A 23,292-nucleotide genomic window follows, 5' to 3' on the forward strand; every position below is an offset into this window, starting at 1 on the left:
TTGCTTGAGGAATGGACATGGAAAGAATGGACAGAGCATAAATGTGGTGAGGTCGTCAGAAAGACAAACTGAAAAACACTGAACTTAAATACTACAGACATGATTAACGAAAACAGGTGCGTGACTCAAGACGTGAAACAGGTGCGTGACGTGAGAGGTGAAAACTAATGGGTTGCTATGGTGACAATCAAGAGTGCACAATGAGTCCAAACGTGGAACAGGTGAAACTAAAGGGGTAATCATGGAAACAAGACAAGGGAGTGAAAAGACAGAAACTAAAGAGTCCTATAACTAAACAAAACATGACTTAAAACAAAACATGATTACACAGACATGACAAGAATACAATAATTTGCAAATCCTTTTCAACTTATATTCAATTGAATAGACTGCAAAGACAAGATTTTTAATGTTCACACTGAGAAACGTAATTTTTTTTTCAAAAGCCAGCATCTGTGATGGTATGGGGGTGTATTACTTTCCCGGGCACGGCCACCGCTGCTGCTCACTGCTCCCCTCACCTCCCAGGGGGTGATCAAGGGTGATGGGTCAAATGCAGAGGAGAATTTCACCACACATAGTGTGTGTGTGACAGTCATTGGTAATTTAACTTTAATTAGTGCCCAAGGCATGGGTAACTTACACATCTGTGAAGGCACCATTAATGCTGAAAAACAACATATGTCTTTTTCATGGACGCCCCTGCTTATTTCAGCAAGACAATGCCAAGCCACATTCTGCACGCGTTACAACAGCGTGGCTTCGTAGTAAAAGAGTGCGGATACTAGACTGGCCTTCCTCCTCAGTTCCCAAACCTTTACTGAGTGTTGTTAAAAGGAAAGGCCATGTAACACACTGGTAAAAATGCCTTTTTTGCAATGTGTTGCTGCCGTTAAATTCTAAGTTCATGATTATTTGCAAAAAAAAAAGGAGTTTCTCAGTGTGAACATGAAACATCTTGTCATGACTTGGTCCGGGGTGTTTGCTTTTCCGGGATGCAACGGAAAGTTGGCACGGGCGAGACGGGAATGAAGGTACATGATTTATTTAATATATCCAAAAAAAGTGCAAACGAAAAGCGCGCACAATGGCGGAGAACAAACTATGAAACCAAAAAGACTATAAACATGGAACAAAAACTTACTTGGCTTGGACAAAAATAGTTGCATGAAGAATGGACATGGAAAGAATGGACAGAGCATAAATGTGGAGGTCGTCAGAACGACAAACTGAAAAGAATGAACTTAAATACTATGGACATGATTAGTGAAAGCAGGTGCGTGACGTGACAGGTGAAAACTAATGGTTGCTATGGTGACAATCAAGAGTGCACAATGAGTCCAAACGTGGAACAGGTGAAACTAATGGGGTAATCATGGAAACAAGACAAGGGAGTGAAAAGACAGAAACTTAAGAGTCCTATAACTAAACAAAACATGACTTAAAACAAAACATGATTACACAGACATGACATATCTTGTCTTTGCAGTCTATTCAATCGAACATAAGTTGAAAAGGATTTGTTGTATTCTCTTTTTATTTACCATTTACACAACGTGACAACTTCACTGCTTTTGGGGTTTGTAATTTAGTTCATGGAAACGTAGTCAGTGATGTTTGCACTCCTGCAGTCCAGCGCTGGGTGACCCCCCCCCCCCCCAAGCTCGATAAGGTAACACAAACGTTAAAAACAAGTCAACTGGAGAGAGTTATTTTTAGTCACAAGTCATTTTGCAACTCCTGACACTCACATGTGTTGCTACGCTCGCAGCACACCAATGCAATTTGTCAAATGAGATGTTACTGCTGCGGCCAGAGGGGAGCATAGACCCACCTGATCCACGAGACAGGACTGTGTCTTAACAAGATCCTTCTGTTACAATATGTATTTTACATGAATTACTCAAAATAATGTACAGAATAAATATGATAATTCACTCAATCTTTTGAGTTTTTATCTTCCTATCTCTTTGTGTTTTGTGTAAAGTGTGCGACAGCATAGTACACACTCCCTTGTGTGGCATATTTCGTACCGCTTGGCTGCAAAAATAGTAATTTTGCACTACGGTGACAGGGGAGCTGTGATTTTCCTGTGGGCAGGGCTGGTAAAATCACGGCACAATAACTTAAAAATAAAGATGTCAGGCTTACCCCTGACAGTTTGGTTGTGTTTTAGTTTTTCCTCTGTGTGTGTAGTATTTCCTGTCAGCGCTCTTGTTTTGGTTCTGTTTCCTGTTTGTCTCCCTGAGGGCTGTGGCTGATTGGCACCTGGCCACACCTGGTGTCAATCAGCCAGCTGCTATTTAAACCTGCCTTCCTCTCCAGTCAGTGCTGGATTATTGTCATTGTCGCTAATACTTGTTGTCACTACTATCTGTCATAATAATTGTTGTTGTAGCTCTGTCTACTTTTGTTCACTCTGCTCTTGTCATAGTTCCTTCGTGTCACAGTAAGTGTTTTTTTTTTTGTTTCTTGTCAACAGTTAGCTTTTGTGCTATTTTAGTTCATAGCCAAGTTTGTTCTCCGCCTTGCGCGCGCCTTTTGTTTGTACCCTTTTGTTTGTTTTTTTGCCATAGTGTTGAATTAAATCATGTTTTCTCGCTCAATGCCTGCCGCCATCTCTGCATCTTGGGGTTCGTCACCAACAAACTCTGACAAAAGACAACTTCAGATTGTTTTCTTTGTTTAAAAATAGAACAAGCACATTCTGAAAATGTACAAATCATAATGTTGTTGGGTTTTTTCTACACTTACATGTTGCGGTTAATAGTATTCTATCTTTATTTGTCCTTATTTATACTTCCTGAATAAATGATGTACCATGGAGATCCGGGTTGTCTCGCAATTTCTTCCGGGATGTTGTTTACACGGATAAACTCGGCCGTGACGGCGCTTTCTCCGGGAGATCCGACTTCTATGAGATCCTGCCTAGTGTAGACGTTGTTTGCCCAACAGGATGTAAAAAGTAAAATAACAAAGACGCACATAAATAACATAAAGCACTGAGCGGGAGAGCGTTGAGCCTCTGCGACTAGTCGCGACGCCATCACCAAAAAATTATGGTCTTACCTTTACTTATAAATGAAGTCCATGCGCCACTCCTTCTGAACAAAAGCATCGATAACTTGTTTATAGAAGTCTTCCTTATCTTTCTTCAGTTTTAAAAGTCTCGATGGAGATCTTCCTTTAATTATTACCTCCTGCTTCGATTGAAAGTCCACTTTAGAAAACTGTTTTATTTTAGATATGTAATCCTCCATGTTAAACGTCCAGGCAAGAGGAAAAAATAAACGATTGCTGCTAACTGTAGCTTGTTGTCACTTATTCTGCAGCCGAGTAGTCACAAGAATGATCTCTGGGATCACTAGCGCCCTCTACCACCATGAGGCGGGATTCCTGCGAGCCTCAGCCAGTGCGTCTTCGCAGCCGTTTTATGATCGCTCAGCACAAGAAATACTTTACACACATACAGTTGATGACAATATACACTGTACATTATATACCTCAGCTAACTAAACTATGGAAATGTATAATATAATTCATATAGCAATACGGTCTCACTGCACAACAGGCCAGCAGTTAGCCGAGTCATTGCGCAATCCATGGTGAGGCACAACTGGCTGCTGCCTCACCGCAAGTCTCTTCTCAGTATTTGAACGGCAAATGTGAAAATTCAGCGATTTTGAATAAAAATAATCTAAAACTGGTGAAGTTAAATAGAAAATAACGTTATAGTATAATCACCGGATACATATAACAATTTAATTTTTTTTTTTTCTTTTTACAATTTTTTTCTTTCCATTTTGGCACATGAGGCCACGCCTCACCTGCCTCCCCTGACTGCACGTCACTGATATATATATATATATATATATATATATATACATATATATATATAAATATATATATATATAAATATATATATATATATATATATATATATATATTGTTGCGTTTTGGACCAGTTGTTCCTCCCAGGGAATTCAAGTCACAAGTCGCTCCCAAGCTCTTTACGACACTTAAAGCTGAGTTGAAAAAACCACCAGAGACAGAATAGGTATTTTGTTGTATATTTTCAAAGCTTTGCAAATATACTTTTTTAGACCAGTCCAGCATAGAACATTCTATCGCGCCGCCAAAAATGGTCTCTCCCCCAAAACACCCTCTCCCGCCTTAAGTCCCTGGCAGTCCTCTGTCTCTAGCCAAAACAAATGCTTATTATCGCTTCTTCTTACATTCCAAAGAATTCAAGGTTAACACACACAGTTTGCTTGCAGACAAAGCAGCAAGAGAAGAAATGGAAAACACGAGCTGTTTTCAAATATGACTATGAAATAAAAGAAGTACAACTTAAATTCGGATATATGTAAATATCTTCCTCCGACAATTCCCCCTTCAGATCTTCTAAAAAGATCTTTATCACTAGTACAACACTTCTAAAATATGCCCCTCTTTGAGCAAGCTAGTACAAAATTAAAAGCATAGTTACATGGGAGATAAACGGATGGAATCTATGTCAATGTCAGGCTGTATATATATATAGATATATATATATTCAATCCCGGGCTCGGGATCTTTCTGTGTGGAGTTTGCATGTTCTCCCCGTGACTGCGTGGGTTCCCTCCGGGTACTCCGGCTTCCTCCCACCTCCAAAGACATGCACCTGAGGATAAGTTGATTGGCAACACTAAATTGGCCCTAGTGTGTGAATGTTGTCTGTCTATCTGTGTTGGCCCTGCGATGAGGTGGCGACTTGTCCAGGGTGTACCCCGCCTTCCGCCCGATTGTAGCTGAGATAGGCTCCAGCGCCCCCCGCGACCCCAAAGGGAATAAGCGGTAGAAAATGGATGGATGGATGGATATATACAGCCTGGCCCCCGGCCAAATTTTTTTTAACCCAATGCGGCCCCTGAGTCAAAAGGTTTGGGCACCCCTGCTTTAGGGGCTCCGTAGTAAGAAAATAAGAAAGTAGAGAAAAAAAATATAATGTATTTTATTGACACATATTATGACGTGGAGGGTCAGATTTGGCCCGCGGGTCTTGAGTTGGACACTACAACAAAACATAACCAGAGGTGGGTAGAGTAGCCAGAATTTGTACTCAAGTAAGAGTACTGTTACTTTAGAGATTTATTACTCAAGTAAAAGTAAGGAGTAGTCACCCAAATATTTACTTGAGTAAAAGTAAAAAGTATGTTGTGAAAAAACTACTCAAGTACTGAGTAACTAATGAGTAACATACACACACATATCATATATATATATATATATACATACATTGATATATACAGTATATCATTTATATTTATTTATTTTGCCGTTTTTGTTTACATGTTAAAGGTGTTTTAATGAATATACATGCATGTTTAACACATATAGATTCCTTTCTTTCATGAAGACAAGAATATAAGTTGGTGTATTACCTGATTCTGATGACTTGCATTGATTGGAATCAGACAGTAGTGATGATAACGTCCACATTTTTGAATGGAAGAGAAAAAAAGTCTTCCTTTCTGTCCAATACCACATGAAAGTGGTGGGTTTTTGGCTTCTTATTTGTCCAGCTTCCATATTCGTTTTTATACACTTTACAAGAAATACATTGGCGACAAACTCCGTAGCTTGCTAGCTTGTTTGCGCTGGCTTTCGGAGACTCTTATTTTGAAAGCGCAGGCGCGATGGAGCGGCACTTTTATTGTGAAGACAGGAACTGTGCAGTCAGTCTTTAGGCTTTTGATGGGAAGTACGGTTGAAATAAAAAAAGGGTCTTTTTTCCTTCACATTTTTGATTGATTGATTGGAACTGTTATTAGTAGATTGCACAGTACAGTACATATTCCGTACAATTGACCACTAAATGGTAACACCCCAATAAGTTTTTACACTTGTTTAAGTCAGGTCATGTGACCGCCTGACTCTGTTTGATTGGTCCAACGTCACCAGTGACTGCATCTGATTGGTGGAACGGAGTGAACGTCACCAGTGACTGTATTTGTTGAAACGCAGGCACTATGAAGGTCTGTCTGACAGACCAAAACAAACAAAGCGTGCATTAACAGATCAAAATTAGTAGCGAGTAGCGAGCTGAATGTAGATAAAAGTAGCGGAGTAAAAGTAGCGTTTCTTCTCTATAAATATACTCAAGTAAAAGTAAAAGTATGTTGCATTAAAACTACTCTTAGAAGTACAACTTATCCCAAAGGTTACTCAAGTAAATGTAGCGCGTTACTACCCACCTCTGCACTGAGGACCACATGATGACGTAAATGTGGGCGCGGCCCAAGCATGCTGATTGGCCCCTCTTGGTGCCCAATTTGCATACGAAGGAGACTATAAAATCGCAGTGGAAGGCCAGCAGTGAGGTCCACATGATGACGTAACTGAGGGCGTGGCCCAAGCATGCTGATTGGCCTCTTTTGGTGGCTAATTTGCATAGGATGGAGACTATAAAATAGCAGTGAGGAGGCCAGCAGAGCCACAGAGCTCTTGGTCATGTCGTCATTCAGAGCAGCAGCGCCTCATTCCTCCTACAGGAAGATGTTTGGCGGGGAGCGAGCCGCGCTCAGGAGCAGCTCCTCCGGCCGCCAGTACTCCAGTCCCGTGCGCACCACCCGGGTGTCCTACGGGCTGTCGTCGGCGCCCGCCAGCACCATCTACGCGGCCAAGACGCAGCGGCTCCGGAGCAGCGCGGCCATGCCCCGGCTGGCCTCGGACCACTTGGACTTCACGCTGTCCGACGCCATCAACAGCGAGTTCATGGCCAACCGCACCAGCGAGAAGGCGCAGATGCAGTCGCTCAACGACCGCTTCGCCAGCTACATCGAGAAGGTTCGCTTCCTGGAGCAGCAGAACAAGATCCTGCTGGCCGAGCTGGAGCAGCTCCGCGGCAAAGGCACGTCCCGAGTGGGCGACTTGTACGAGGACGAGCTGCGGGAGCTGCGCCGCCAAGTGGACCTGCTGACCAACGACAAGGCCCGGGTGGAGGTGCACCGCGACAACCTGGCCGACGACATCGACCGACACCGGGACAAGTAGGCGTGGACACCGCCCGTTACTTCGTTTAATCAGGCCTGGGCAATTCTTTTCACTCGGGGGACAAATTTAGATAAGAAAGTGTGTCCGGGGGCCAGTATATCTATTTTTAGGAACACTAATACAAAACCTCACAATAATGTCTGATTGAATGCTTAAAAACTTAATGACAGATCGCCTTAAACGGAATGGAATTTGAATTTTTTTACTGAATGAGACACCCAGAATGTACATGAATATAAAATGTAAGAAGGTCCTGAGCAGGGCCGGCCCGTGGCATAGGCCGTATAGGCAAATGCTAAGGGCGCCGTCCATCAGGGGGCGCCACACCAGTGCCACAAATGTTGGAGAAAAAAAAAAAAAGTTGGTATTATTATTTCTAAATACAAAAAAATAATCCCACGTTAATTAAAATGCAAAATAAAGCCTATTTAATAGAAAAATTATTTGTTACAACATTACGCCCCCCGCACGGTGCGCCCCCTCCCTTCCCGTATCATAACTCTTTTTGGACGTCACCACATCAAAAAATCAACACAAGATGTCAAAACGGCCAAAACTGTCAGGTGCCCAGGGAAGAAAAAAGAGAAAAGAAGAGGAGTAGAAACGAGAAAAGACAGAGTTAGCAGGTAGGTAACGTTAGCCTACATGAAATTATTTGTCTGTTACAGAATGTGATAGTAACCTGGCTTTTTAGCATTAAGCTAATGTTACATGATTCGGCAATTGCTAATCAATAAATAGCTAGTTCTGTTTTAACGTCGGGTTAATATTGTGGAGGGGGCTAAATTGGTATGGAAAATAATAATGTAACGTTAGGTAATTACAGTACTCCCACCTTACATTCCTCAGGGACATTTGTATTAGATCTTTTAAGCAGGTGTTTTTTGTTTACATTGTTATTGCCTTCTGGTTAGCTAATGTTTGCCCTGCAGGTAATAGTCACGTTTCCACCCCTTTATATATTAGGTATAGTTGTAAGTAAAAAAAAAAAGGTCAAAGACAAAGCTATTCGGTTTCTTGTGAGTATATACACTTCACTGCCGATGTGGGGGGGCGCCACCTAAAATCTTGCCTAGGGCGCCAGATTGGTTATGGCTGGGCCTGGTCCTGAGTAGTCTTGGGTTCAATCCCGGGCTCGGGATCTTTCTGTGTGGAGTTTGCATGTCCTCCCCGTGACTGCGTGGGTTCCCTCCGGGTACTCCGGCTTCCTCCCACCTCCAAAGACATGCACCTGGGGATAAGTTGATTGGCAACACTAAATTGGCCCTAGTGTGTGAATGTTGTCTGTCTATCTGTGTTGGCCCTGTGATGAGGTGGCGACTTGTCCAGGGTGTACCCCGCCTTCCGCCCGATTGTAGCTGAGATAGGCTCCAGCGCCCCCCGAGACCCCAAAGGGAATAAGCGGAAAAAAATGGATGGATGGATAGGATTTACAATATTAACTATGAAGGCATACTTGCCAACCCTCCCGAATTTTCCGGGAGACTCCCGAAATTCAGCGCCTCTCCCGCAAACCAAGTATTCTCCCGAAAATCTCCCGATTTTCAGCCGGAGCTGGAAGCCACGCCCCCTCCAGCTCCATGCGAACCTGAGTGAGGACAGCCTTTTTTCATGACGGGAGGACAACAGGGTGACAAGAACTAAATCATCCAGACTAGAGATAAATTGTATTATTATGTTTATTTTACCTAAAAATAAATATATTAATAAAAAAAAAAAAACTGAATACATTTTTACTATATTTTGCAAAAAACATCAAAATTAATTGTATTTTTTCTGACTCCTTATTACATCCAGCCATAGAATTATACATTAAAATAAACATATTTGAAATAATCGATTTTAAATTATCATAATAATTCATTTAAAATGACCATATTTAATTATTAAAATAATTGCTTGTTTATCAACAACTTTAGCATTTTATTCATTACATTTTGAAACTCTCAGAAGCCAAGTTATGTTACATTCCTTAATATTTATTTATGCAAGTTTGAAGTATCAATTAAAGCTGCACGCAGCATTGGTCGGGTCCGCATATTTGGCAGGTGCTAGTCCTAAGTGTCCCAATACTTTTGTTCAGTTTTCGTCATAAGTGTCCCAATACTTTTGTCTACTTTTAGTCCGAATTGTCCCAAGACTTTTGTCTAGTGTACCTACCTTGTCTGCATTGTGTGGGCACGCTGGTGCTTCCTGCTTTTAAGCAGCCTTCTTGAAAAAACAGCAGCATCAGCGCAGCGGCTCTTTGAAGGGTCATAAAATCAAAACCGGAGCTGGTATTAAAACTCTTTCGATAACTTTTAATCAAAAGGGTTCAATCTCTCTCCTGTGTTAGTTTGAAGCCGAAACAACAAACACGCTCAGAGGAGATAATGTTTGAAGAAAGGTGACCGGTTTTTACAAAGATGTTGTGTTGAAGGGGGAATAGCAAGCTTCTTGTAGATTTTTGCTGGGGGTTGTCAATTTATGAAATGTAGGTCTAAGTGAGACCTACGGAGAGGATTTTGTTTCATGTCTCTCCGACCTTCCCAGTGGGAGTTACAGGCAGTTGTCATTTATTTCTCCCGAGGAGCAGTTTTTTCTCCGTTTTATTCAAAAATTGCTCTAGAGCGCAATTTTTAAATTTGGGGTTAGGTTTTTTTATTAGATCACAATTTTTGCCAGTCCTGATGTGTGTGTTCAGTTTGGTGAGTTTTGAAGCGTGTTAAAGGGGTCAAATTACAGCTCAAAGAGGCAAAAGTGACTGTTTTTAGTACTTTTTTGTCTTGAAGGGGGAATTGCCAACTTCCTGTTGATTTCTGCCCAATGATATACAATTATGAAAACTAGGTCTAAGTCAGACCTACATAGAGGTTTTTGTTTCATGTTTCTCCGATATTCCTAGTGGGAGTTACAGGCAGTCTAGTTTTTTTTTTTTCCTAGGGGGCGCTAGAGCGCAATTTTGAGTTTTGGTTTTTTTTTTATTTTTATTAAAAGACAATTTTCGCAGGTCCTGATGGGTGGGTAAAATATGGTGAGTTTTGAAGCATGTTAAGTGGGTCAAATGAGTGCTCAAAGAGGCGGCGGAAGAATAATAATAATAAAGAAAGAATAAAACCTTAGAAATTCAATAGGTCCTTATGTCCCATTGTATAAGGACTCCCAAAGGGAGTCCTTATTCAATGGGCCATGCGGGCCCTAATTATCTAAACACAGTTTGTTTGCATATTTTCAGGATGTAGATATCTATATATAAAAAATATATATGTATGAAATACTTGACTTGGTGAATTCTAGCTGTCTATGTACTCCTCCCCTCTTAGCCACGCCCCACCCCCCGACCACGCCCCCACCTCCCGAAATCGGAGGTCTCAAGGTTGGCAAGTATGATGGATAAAACACTGAATATTGACAACATATGAACATCACACCCCCTCTCCATCCACATATTTTACAATCAAGCCAAATGCAACAAACACAGCGAAATATGAACATGAAGGGTAAAAAAAACATCTACAATCTGATTTGTGATATACACTGTAAAAAAAAAAATTCTGTACATTTTTATCTACTGGCAGCTATGGCTGCCAAACGAAAACCATAAAATTATAGTAGAACATTGTAAACCAAATAATGATCAAAAACATATTTACAGAAATTTTCATGAAACATTTTGCAGAAAAATATCATAATTTTAGATTTTTACTAAATTATTAAGATCAACTACCTTTAATAAAGTGACGATGCAAACAGTTCTGCAGAAAAATACCACTTAGATTGTTAGTATGGACATAGACTTTTATATAACAAGCTACATATTTAATGAAAAATAATTACTGTCATTTAAGAAAACAGAAAGTGTTATGTATAATTAATTTGGTATTTTTCTGTAAAAAAAAAAAAAAAGAAATATACATGGTTTGTCATTACTGGCATATTACTCAAAATAACAGGCGGATTGTTTATTTACAGATAATGTCTTCAATTCTACAGTTTTATAAACTATTTAAAAAAAATAAAGAAAAATTACAGTACAAATTTAGAGTAAATTACTGTCATTTAAGAAAACAGAAAGTGTTATGTATAATTAATTTGGTATTTTTCTGTAAAAAAAATAGAAATATACATAGTTTGTCATTACTGGCATATTACTCAAAATAACAGGCGGATTGTTTATTTACAGATAATGTCTTCAATTCTACAGTTTTATAAACTATTTAAAAAAAATTAGAAAAATTACAGTACAAATTTAGAGTAAATTAACCATAAAAATAGGATTTCTTTTTACAGTGTATCACTAAGATTTAGAACTTTGTTGTAAAAATCTCCCTCTGCGTCTGTCCCTGACACCCACATTTCAGGCTCTGGAAACACTCTGTGGAAACGCTCCCCGCCCACACTGCTTGGTGCCTCGTCTGAGCTGTTGTGACTTGGATTACCATAGTAACTAGATTAGCATAGTAACTAGTATATCATGCAAAAGCACAGATTCCAAGCATGGAAAGACTTAGTATAGTTGAAGACTTACGGCATACTTGCCAACCTTGAGACCTCCGATTTCGGGAGGTGGGGGGTGGGGGCGTGGTCGGGGGTGGGGCGGAGCGTGGTTGGGGGCGTGGTTAAGAGGGGAGGAGTATACTGACAGCTAGAAGTCACCAAGTCAAGTATTTCATACATATATACATATATACATATATGTATATATATATATATATATATATATATATATACATACATACATACATACATACATACATACATACATACATACATACAGGTAAAAGCCAGTAAATTAGAATATTTTGGAAAAACTTGATTTATTTCAGTAATTGCATTCAAAAGGTGTAACTTGTACATTATATTTATTCATTGCACACAGACTGATGCATTCAAATGTTTATTTCATTTAATTTTGATGATTTGAAGTGGCAACAAATGAAAATCCAAAATTCCGTGTGTCACAAAATTAGAATATTACTTAAGGCTAATACAAAAAAGGGATTTTTAGAAATGTTGGCCAACTGAAAAGTATGAAAATGAAAAATATGAGCATGTACAATACTCAATACTTGGTTGGAGCTCCTTTTGCCTCAATTACTGCGTTAATGCGGCGTGGCATGGAGTCGATGAGTTTCTGGCACTGCTCAGGTGTTATGAGAGCCCAGGTTGCTCTGATAGTGGCCTTCAACTCTTCTGCGTTTTTGGGTCTGGCATTCTGCATCTTCCTTTTCACAATACCCCACAGATTTTCTATGGGGCTAAGGTCAGGGGAGTTGGCGGGCCAATTTAGAACAGAAGTACCATGGTCCTTAAACCAGGCACGGGTAGATTTTGCGCTGTGTGCAGGCGCCAAGTCCTGTTGGAACTTGAAATCTCCATCTCCATAGAGCAGGTCAGCAGCAGGAAGCATGAAGTGCTCTAAAACTTGCTGGTAGACGGCTGCGTTGACCCTGGATCTCAGGAAACAGAGTGGACCGACACCAGCAGATGACATGGCACCCCAAACCATCACTGATGGTGGAAACTTTACACTAGACTTCAGGCAACGTGGATCCTGTGCCTCTCCTGTCTTCCTCCAGATTCTGGGACCTCGATTTCCAAAGGAAATGCAAAATTTGCATGGTTGGGTGATGGTTTGGCACTTCATGCTTCCTGCTGCTGACCTGCTCTATGGAGATGGAGATTTCAAGTTCCAACAGGACTTGGCGCCTGCACACAGCGCAAAATCTACCCGTGCCTGGTTTACGGACCATGGTATTTCTGTTCTAAATTGGCCCGCCAACTCCCCTGACCTTAGCCCCATAGAAAATCTGTGGGGTATTGTGAAAAGGAAGATGCAGAATGCCAGACCCAAAAACGCAGAAGAGTTGAAGGCCACTATCAGAGCAACCTGGGCTCTCATAACACCTGAGCAGTGCCAGAAACTCATCGACTCCATGCCACGCCGCATTAACGCAGTAATTGAGGCAAAAGGAGCTCCAACCAAGTATTGAGTATTGTACATGCTCATATTTTTCATTTTCATACTTTTCAGTTGGCCAACATTTCTAAAAATCCCTTTTTTGTATTAGCCTTAAGTAATATTCTAATTTTGTGACACACGGAATTTTGGATTTTCATTTGTTGCCACTTCAAATCATCAAAATTAAATGAAATAAACATTTGAATGCATCAGTCTGTGTGCAATGAATAAATATAATGTACAAGTTACACCTTTTGAATGCAATTACTGAAATAAATCAAGTTTTTCAAAATATTCTAATTTACTGGCTTTTACCTGTATGTATATATATATATATATATATATATATATATATATCTATATATATATATATCTATATCTATATATATATATATCTATATATATATATAGAGATATATATATATATATATATATATATATATATATATATATATATATATATATATATATATATATATATAGATATATATATATCTATATATATATATATATATATATATATATATATATATATATATATATATATATATATATATATGAGACTGTATTTTTCGGAGTATAAGTCGCACCGGCCGAAAATGCATAATAAAGAAGGAAAAAAACATATATAAGTCGCACTGGAGTATAAGTCGCATTTTTTGGGGAAACGTATTTGATAAAAGCCAACAGCAAGAATAGACATTAGAAAGGCAATTTAAAATAAATGAAGAATAGTGAACAACAGGCTGAATAAGTGTACGTTATATGAGGCATAAATAAGCAGCTGGTATGTTAACGTAACATATTATGGTAAGAGTCATTCAAATAACTATAACATATAGAACATGCTATACGTTTACCAAACAATCTGTCACTCCTAATCGCTAAATCCCATGAAATCTTATACGTCTAGTCTCTTACGTGAATGAGATCAATAATATTATAATGTGTTAATCATTTCACACATAAGTCACTCCTGAGTACCGTATTTTCCGCACCATAAGGCGCCCTGGGTTATAAGCCGCGCCTTCAATGAACGGCATATTTCAAAACTTTGTCCACCTATAAGCCGCCCCGTGTTGTAAGCCGCATCTAACTGCGCTAAAGGAATGTCAAAAAAACAGTCAGATAGGTCAGTCAAACTTTAATAATATATTAAAAACCAGCGTGATGTGGGCGCGCATGGAGTCGTATATCAACATGGACGGAGCTGCGTGAAAAAAGCCACCCGGCCTCTTCGCGTAAACTTCCCTTAACCACTCGCTCATCTTTTCTTCATCCATCCATCCCTTCGAGTTAGCTTTTATGATGACGCCGGCTGGAAAGGTCTCTTTTGGCAAGGTCTTCCTTTTGAATATCACCATGGGTGGAAGTTTCTGGCCATTAGCATGGCAAGCTAGAACCACAGTGAAGGATGACTTCTCATTCCCTGTGGTGCGAATATTCACCGTACGTGCTCCCGTTGTATCCACAGTGCGGTTCACAGGAATATCAAAAGTCAGTGGAACCTCGTCCATGTTGATAATGTTCTCTGGCCGGATCTTTTTTTCAGCTATCTTGTTTTTACAATATGCACGGAAAGTAGCCAGCTTTTCTTGAAAGTCTTTAGGCAGTTGCTGTGAAATAGTAGTCCGTGTGCGGATGGAGAGATTGCGTCTTTTCATGAACCGGAAACCTGTCGCTTAGTAGGAGCCATTTTGTGGTCTTTACAGATGTAAACACACAAAGGAAATGAAACGTAATATCCGCGCGCTCCTTCTTCTTCTACGCGGGCGGGTGGTAGCTTACAGTAGAAGAAGAAGCGCTTCCTGTTCTATGGGGGCGGGTGCTTACCTTGGCGGTTGCTTGCCTAGAAGAAGAAGCACTTCCTCTTCTACGGGGAAAAAAGATGGCGGCTGTTTACCGTAGTTGCGAGACCGAAACTTTATGAAAATGAATCTTAATATTAATCCATATATAAAGCGCACCGGGTTATAAGCCGCACTGTCAGCTTTTGAGTAAATTTGTGGTTTTTAGGTGCGGCTAATAGTGCGGAAAATACGGTATAAGTCGCACCCCCGGCCAAACTATGAAAAAAACTGCGACTTATAGTCCGAAAAATACGGTATATATTCCTCGCACAATAATTGACTGAAAGAGTGCGCACTTGATGGCGCTAGGAACTTTAAAAAATGGGGTCCCAGGGACCCCATCAAGTCATAAAAATGGGGTCCCACAGAACATTTTTGGGGTCCCACATTTTTGGAAGTGTTTTGAAAACAAATGATAAATGTATGCATTATCCTGTTATATCTCACATTCTATATTGTGTTTTGGAAACAATTGTCATAAACATTACTTAATTCATCAAATTAAAAATAATACAAAATAAAACACATTTTTATGCATATGTAAATGTATTCAGTTATAAACATTCATTCACTTTCTTCTTTCCTTCATGGATCTAAATTTTACCGCTGCCGGTATCTTTTTCTATATTTTAATTGTATTATTTTCTGTATGTTTGTTCTATTTTTGGCCAAAGTAAGACAAAGAAAACAATCTGAAGTTGTCTTTATTTTTTAGTTTTAATGTCATGATTCTAATAGTCTGGCCCGCATCTGCACAGATTTTCCTCCATGTGGCCCCTGAGCTAAAATTACTATATGTAAAAACACATTTTCTTAACCTATAAATACAAGTTTTTGTGTGTTTGGGATTTAAATAAATCCTGAACACTTGCAATCACGCCGTGGAGGCATGGCGGAGATATTTATAAAACAATCTTTCCTTCCTGACTTCCTCCAAACGAGCCGTTTGGAATTTGCCCAATTTTTGATGTTTTCTCCCAAGTGTGACATGAGCCGATATCTCCATACATGCTAGAGCACAGGTGTCAAACTCGAGGCCCGGGGGCCAAATCTGGGCCGACACTATTTTATGTGGCCCACTAAAGCCTGGAAATAATATGCGTTAATAAAATGCTAAATCCTTTCTTCCTAAATATATTTGTTATTTCCCTTTTGACATTAAAATCATGTACTGCATGCAATTGCATATCTTTTAAAATTCAATATTATCAAAATCAAATTATTATATTATCATGTATTCCAAAAATATTTGTTGTTAAAATAAAGAAATACTGTACTTAAATATCTGCTTGACTAATCATTTCAAAACAAATCATCAATCTAATTGTACATTTGACAATAGATTTTACGGTTGAATTCCGCTGACTTGAGGTTTTTTTTTTACCATAAAATCAACTTTGGTACTATTTTTTTCCATATACAGTAAGAAAGTAAAACATTAAAAAAATTAAAACAAGATTTTACAGTAAAAAAACAAACAAACTGGCAGCTCTGTTGCTTGAATTTTACCGTTAAAAACAGTGATATTGTTTTTCCATTTATTCCATCTTTTTATATGCTGTAAAAAAACCACTGCTCTTACTGTAAAATTCTGGTGACTGAGCTGCCAGTTTTTAAAGTAAAATGTAAATATTTTTTTGTAAAAAATATATACGTATATACATGTATATTCATATATTGTTAAAAGTGGCCCTCAGATATCGGATATCAGCAAAAAAGCCATTATCAGACATCTCTAATAATAAGGTAGGATCAAATAAACTTCACAGTGATTGAATGAGACATTTTTAACATTTCTAATCAATTGGTTGGGAATATGTGGACATTTTGATGCGTTATTTGACCCATTATGCAGATATGGCATTTTTTGGGGACATTTTCAATTAATACTCCATGACCAAATGACAGATGAGCATACTTGCCAACCTTGAGACCTCCGAATTCGGGAGATGGGGGCGGTGGGGTTGTGGTGCAGGCAGCATACCCCTTCCCCTTCGAACTTTTCTGGATGAAATGAAATCGTTTTTTCCAATCATTTTGGAACTTGCAAGCGTATTTCTTCTTCTTACTCTTCTTCATTCTTCGGCTTTGTCTCCTTCTTGTTGTGTGTGCAGTTGTGCACTCAGCTCCAAAAGCCCTAAATGTTATTGTAGCGTGCCGGAAGAGTTAGTGCTGCAAGGGTTTCTGGGTATTTGTTCTGTTGTGTTTATGTTGTGTTACGGTGCGGATGTTCTCCCGAAATTTGTTTGTCATTCTTGTCTGGTGTGGGTTCACAGTGTGGCGCATATTTGTAACAGTGTTAAAGTTGTTTATACGGCATACTTGCCAACCCTCCCGGATTTTCCGGGAGACTCCCGAAATTCAGCGCCTCTCCCGAAAACCTCCCGGAACAAATTTTCTCCCGAAAATCTCCCGAAATTCAGGCGGACCTGAGTCCGCTAACCCACAATATAACCAGCATACCTGCCCAATCACGTTATAACTGTAGAATGATGGAGGGCGAGTTCTTGGTTTCTTATGTGGGTTTATTGTTAGGCAGTTTCATTAACGTCCTCCCACCGCGGTAACAACACACAACAACAGCAGTCACGTTTTTGTATACCGTAAAGCAGTTCGTCTGCCGTAAACAGCAATGTTGTGACACTCTTAAACAGGACAATACTGCCATCTAGTGTTATGTGTGTGTATATGTGTAAATAAATGAACACTGAAATTCAAGTATTTATTTATATATATATATATATATATATATATATAATAAAATAAATAAATATATATATATATATATATATATATATATATATATATATATATGAAATACTTGACTTGGTGAATTCTAGCTGTAAATATACTCCCCTTTTAGCAACGCCCCCGACCACGCCCCCGTATACCCCGACCACGCCCACCCCCTCCCCCCACCTCCCGAAATCGGAGGTCTCAAGGTTGGCAAGTATGTTATACGGCCACCCTCAGTGTGTCCTGTATGGCTGTTGACCAAGTATGCCTTGCGTTTTCATTGTACCAGTTAAAAGATCATACCACGTGTCAGCATTTCTTGACATCTTCGATTAAAGACCATTGTTAAACCCTTCCAACGCTGCATTATTATGTGGCGGGGCCGGTACGCTGTTAAATGGAGGAAAAGCGGACGCCTGGACAGCATGCGGCTGTTAAGGGGTGAAGGTTTCAGGTTGTAGAGGACGCTAAAGGCAGTGCCTTTAAGGCACGGCCCCAATACTGTTGTCCGGGTGGAAATCGGGAGATTTTCGGGAGGGGCACTGAAATTCGGGAGTCTCCCGGGAAAATGGGGAGGGCAAGTATGCAGATGAGTTTCCAGTAGGGGTGTAACGGTATGTGTATTTGTATTGAACCGTTTCGGTTCGGAGGTGTACCGAACAAGTTTCCACACGGACATATTAAGTAGCGTACTGCACGTTGTGTAAACAATGCACACCGAGGCACAACACACGCCATGCTAGCAGCAACCAGGCTAGGACAACATGTAAAAGCCAGAGCTGGAAGACCCTTTTGCCTCGTTAAGATCTCTCGTTTGGGAACACTTCGGCTCGCGGTGTGAAACAACAATGGAGGACGGAGGTTTTCCGACATTGTTCAGCAGCTGCTTCTGACAACACGTCAAACATGCTAACCCATTTGAAGCGTCACCACCCCCAAGTGAACATCGCTTCAACTTAGATAAAGACGAGCGTCGTGCAAACACCGCATTCAAGCAGCCTCTCCTCGGCGAGTCAGGCAGGGCTAAAGCAATAACAAATGTTTTTATAGCAGCAGATTTAAGACCATATTGCATTTAAAACTATATTTTGAGCCACTTCTATGGTGGAAGCGCTTTGAGTACCTTGAAGGTAGAAAAGCGCTATACAAGTACAACCCATTTAACCCATTCAAGAACAATGAGCCCATATATCCTCTTACTGCCAAGTTAGCCAGGCTGGGGGGAAGAAAAGTTAGTGACTTGAAACTGTTTAATGTTGCACTTTTTATATGTAGAAGAAAAGTTTTGTCATTTTATTTAATCTGAGCAACAACTTGAGGCAGTTTAATGTTGATTAACGTGGACCCCGACTTAAACAAGTGTAAAAACTTATCGGGGTGTTACCATTTAGTGGTCAATTGTACGGAATATGTACTGTACTGTGCAACCTACTAATAAAAGTCTCAATCAGTCAATCAAAAAAAGCACTTTATATGTAGAAAGGTTTTGTTAAGAAACCATTCTGAGCCTTATCTTATTTAGTTTTTATTTGATATATGTTGACCACATGAACCCTGGCAATGGACCCTGTGTGTATATTAGAGATGCGCGGTTTGCGGACACAACCGCGGAGTCCGCGGATTATCCGCGGGTCGGGCGGTTGAAATAAAAAAAAATTAGATTTTATCCGCGGGTCGGGTCGGGCGGTTGAAATAAAAAAAAATTAGACTTTAAATAGATTCAGGCGGGTGGCAGTTAAACCAATTCGGAAATATATATACATTAGTGATGGGTCCGGCAACACCGATGCATCGGCGCATGCGTCGAGCTCATAGAGCAAAACCCTGTGTCGGTGCGCGTACCGCTTTTAGAAAGTCACGTGACCGATCATGAGCTGTTTTGGTCACGTGACCGATACGCCAACTGTGTCGCACTGACGCCTCCTCTGTGCCCTGTGAGCGGCTCTTTTCTACAGCCGGTGAAATAACAACTAAGAGAAATCGTCTAAAATGTAATACGTCGGAAAAACTTTTTTTTTTTTTTTTTAAATGTGTAAAAAATAAAATTAAAACAATTCCCAGTCCACAATCATCCACAACACGTTCTCTTAGATTTCCATGTTATGATACATGTTCACATTATTTATTGACTGTATCTAAAAAAGATAAAAATATATTTTTATTTAAATGAAGATATGAAATAATCCTAAATGAAATACAATGACTTGGTTTATATTATTGTATATACTAGGGCAGGGGTCACCAACGCGGTGCCCGCGGTCACCAGGTAGCCCGTAAGGACCAGATCAGTCGCCCGCTGGCCTGTTCTAAAAATAGCTCAAAGAGCAGCACTTACCAGTGAGCTGCCTCTATTTTTTAAATTGTATTTATTTACTAGCAAGCTGGTCTCGCTTTGCTCGACATTTTTAATTCTAAAAGAGACAAAACTCAAAAAGAATTTGAAAATCCAAGAAAATATTTTAAAGACTTGGTCTTCACTTGGAATAAGCGGTAGAAAATGGATGGATGGATGGGTCTTCACTTGTTTAAATAAATTCATTTATTTTTTACTTTGCTTCTTATTACTTTTAGAAACACAATTTTAGAGAAAAAATACAACCTTAAAAATGATTTTAGGATTTTTAAACAAATATACCTTTTAAATTTCTTCCTCTTCTTTCCTGACAATTTAAATCAATGTTCAGGTAAATGTATTTATTTTTTATTGTAAAGAATAATAAATATTTTAGCTTCTGTTTTTTCGACGAAGAATATTTGTGAAATATTTCTTCAAACTTGCTATGATTAAAATTCAAAAAAAATATTCTGGCAAATCTGTAGAATCAAATTTAAATCTTATTTCAAAGTATTTTGAATTTCTTTTAAAATTTTTGTTCTGGAAAATCTAGAAGAAATACTGATTTGTCTTTGTTAGAAATATAGCTTGGTCCAATTTGTTAAATACTCTAACAAAGTGCAGATTGGATTTTAACCAATTTAAAACATGTCATCAAAATTCTAAAATGTATCTTAATCAGGAAAAATTACTAATGATGTTCCATAAATTCTTTTTTAAATTTTTTCAAAAAGATTCAAATAAGCTAGTTTTTCTCTTCTTTTTGTCGGTCGAATTTTGAATTATAAAGAGTCGAAATTGAAGATAAACTATGTTTCAAAATTTTATTTTAAATTTTTTCTTGTTTTCTCCTCTTTTAAACCGTTCAATTAAGTGTTTTTTTCCATCATTTATTCTCTACAAAAAACCTTCCGTAAAAGGAAAAAAAAATGTACGACGGAATGACAGACAGAAATACCCATTTTTTTATATATATATACATTTATTTATTTAGCTATTTTTGTTTAAATCACACTTACGTGTAACTTACAAATGACAATATATTTATTTATTTAAGTGTGTATCAAACTGGTAGCCCTTCGCATTAATCAGTACCCAAGAAGTAGTTTTTGGTTTCAAAAAGGTTGGTGACCCCTGTACTAGGGCATCAAATCAGTGTCAGTTGAGTCGGTCCATAGGTTGCCTGTAGGGATTTTTAATGTCCAGCAGATGTCAGTACATCGCACCTCCAAGCAAACTGCAAACTGGCCAAAAGTATTGGGACACTTAGGACGAAAACTGGACAAAAGTATTGGGACACTTGGGACTACATTTTGACAAAAGTATTGGGACACTTATGACAACCACTGGCCAAAAGTATTGGGACACTTATGACGAAAACTGGCCAAAAGTATTGGGACACTTACACTGGCCAAAAGTATTGGGACACTTACACTGGACAAAAGTATTGGGACACTTAAGACGAAAACTGGACAAAAGTATTGGGACACTTAGGCCTACCACTGGACAAAAGTATTGGGACACTTACACTGGACACAAGTTTTGGGACACTTGGGACTACAACTTGACCAAAGTATTGGGACACTTAGGACTAGCACCTGCCAAATATGCGGGCCCGACCAATGCTGCTTGCTCCCAGATGATTGCGCACTGGTGTGCGTCTGGGCCGTGACAGCGTGGCACACATTGAATGCCTCTGCTGGATTGGATCAGTCTCCTTTCTTTAACAGGCAAAAGCTTTATAACCTCACTAATACCTTGCATCGTCTATATTAGATATATAACAACGGGCGGGTGCAGTTTTGATTAAAATGTTAGTTCGGGTGGATGCGGATGGTTGACGACTTTTGTGATGCGGTTGCGGATGAAATAATTGCCTATCCGCGCATCTCTAGTGTATATGTATGTTATGCCATTGTTTATAAATCTGGTAAATAAATAACCAAAAAATGGATACTTTGTTTTCTTACTGTACCGAAAATGAACCGAACCATGACCTCTAAACCGAAGTACGTACCGAACCCAAATTTTTGTGTACCGTTACACCCCTAGTTTCCAGGTGTACCTAATGAAGTGTATTAGAGATGCCCTAATACTGAATATGTACTTCCTGTCATGGCAGGTTGCAGGACGAGATATCCCTGCGGGAGGAGGCCGAGGCAAACATGCAATCCTTCCGACAGGTACACACTGCGACACGCCTCACGCAACAACACGAGGAAACTTGAGGTCTCCGACCATTGGGAGTCGGACCTAAATGATCACCCGTGTCTCCTTGTTCATCTGCGTGACTGTGTCCCTTCCTCCATGGCTGCCCGGGAATGCACCCTGTGGTGACACGACAGCAGATTGTAGCCATGATCCAACGTAGCGAGAGTAAGAAGTTTGATCAGGCCTGCAAAGTCTGACTGGTCACACTGAATGAGCTGCACCCTGGCATCCACAGTGTGGGTCCAATGGGCTTATCAGAGCGTGAGGACTTGGTTCTCCCAGGGTTATTCAGTACTTGTCAGGAATTCATCTCATGCCTCATACCATAACATTAGGTACACCGAAAAAGATATAATCCAGGATCCTTGCATGTTTACGTATGGATGCACATGTTCTGTAGCGGTCGGAAGGACTGTTTTGTACATGAATGGCAGGAAGAAGGTCGACGTGTCGTGCCACCGCGACAGCGGGGCAACAATGAGGCGTTCCCTGCCCGCACGCTCAGTTGTCGCTCAGTCAGGCAGACGGTCACCGGTTTGGGAGAGCCCGTTGAATAGCAGGCTTTGTTTGCAGCATAACAGCCCATGCTAAGCTGCTTCATTTGCTGATACCTCACTGACCGGCCTGCCAACACGTGGACAAAGCACGGCAGTGTGGCGTCATCGCAAAAAAACGCAGAAAGGAACAAACAGTAATTGAGGAAGGACAATGCAGTGTTTTTATGCTCAGGTGAGCCATTTAACGCTGCTAAATTCGGCCGGGTGATGGCAACACTCGTGAATTCATCAGTAGCGAGGTTACATTATTATATTAAAAAGTGCCATTTGACACTTTATTGCAATTTGCCAGAGGTGGGTAGAGTAGCCAGAAATTGTACTCAAGTAAGAGTACTGTTACTTTAGAGATTTATTACTCAGGTAAAAGTAAGGAGTAGTCACCCAAATATTTACTTGAGTAAAAGTAAAAAGTATGTTGTGAAAAAACTACTCAAGTACTGAGTAACTGATGAGTAACATACATACTCATATCATATATATACATACCTGCCAACTTTTGAAATCAGAAAAACCTAGTAGCCAGGGTCCAAGGGCCGCAGGCCCCGGTAGGTCCAGGACAAAGTCCTGGTGGGGGGTTCCTTCGCCCCCCGACGCAAAATGATTATTAGCATTCAGACAGGTTAAAAT

The 23,292-nt window shown here is 39.7% G+C and overlaps 1 protein-coding gene across 1 annotated transcript in view; it reads left to right on the forward strand.

Moving 5' to 3' along the window:
* Window positions 1-6,482: 6,482 nt before the first annotated feature.
* Window positions 6,483-23,292, forward strand: part of LOC133589430 (vimentin-like) — a 31,224-nt gene continuing 14,414 nt past the window's right edge. The window contains exons 1-2 of the mRNA XM_061941907.2: window positions 6,483-7,031; window positions 22,020-22,080. Coding sequence (XP_061797891.1) covers window positions 6,493-7,031; window positions 22,020-22,080 — 600 coding nt within the window. The 5' untranslated portion in view covers window positions 6,483-6,492. The remainder of the gene's footprint in view (window positions 7,032-22,019; window positions 22,081-23,292) is intronic.

Source organism: Nerophis lumbriciformis, linkage group LG03, assembly GCF_033978685.3.
Source record: "Nerophis lumbriciformis linkage group LG03, RoL_Nlum_v2.1, whole genome shotgun sequence".
Taxonomy (NCBI): domain Eukaryota; kingdom Metazoa; phylum Chordata; class Actinopteri; order Syngnathiformes; family Syngnathidae; genus Nerophis; species Nerophis lumbriciformis.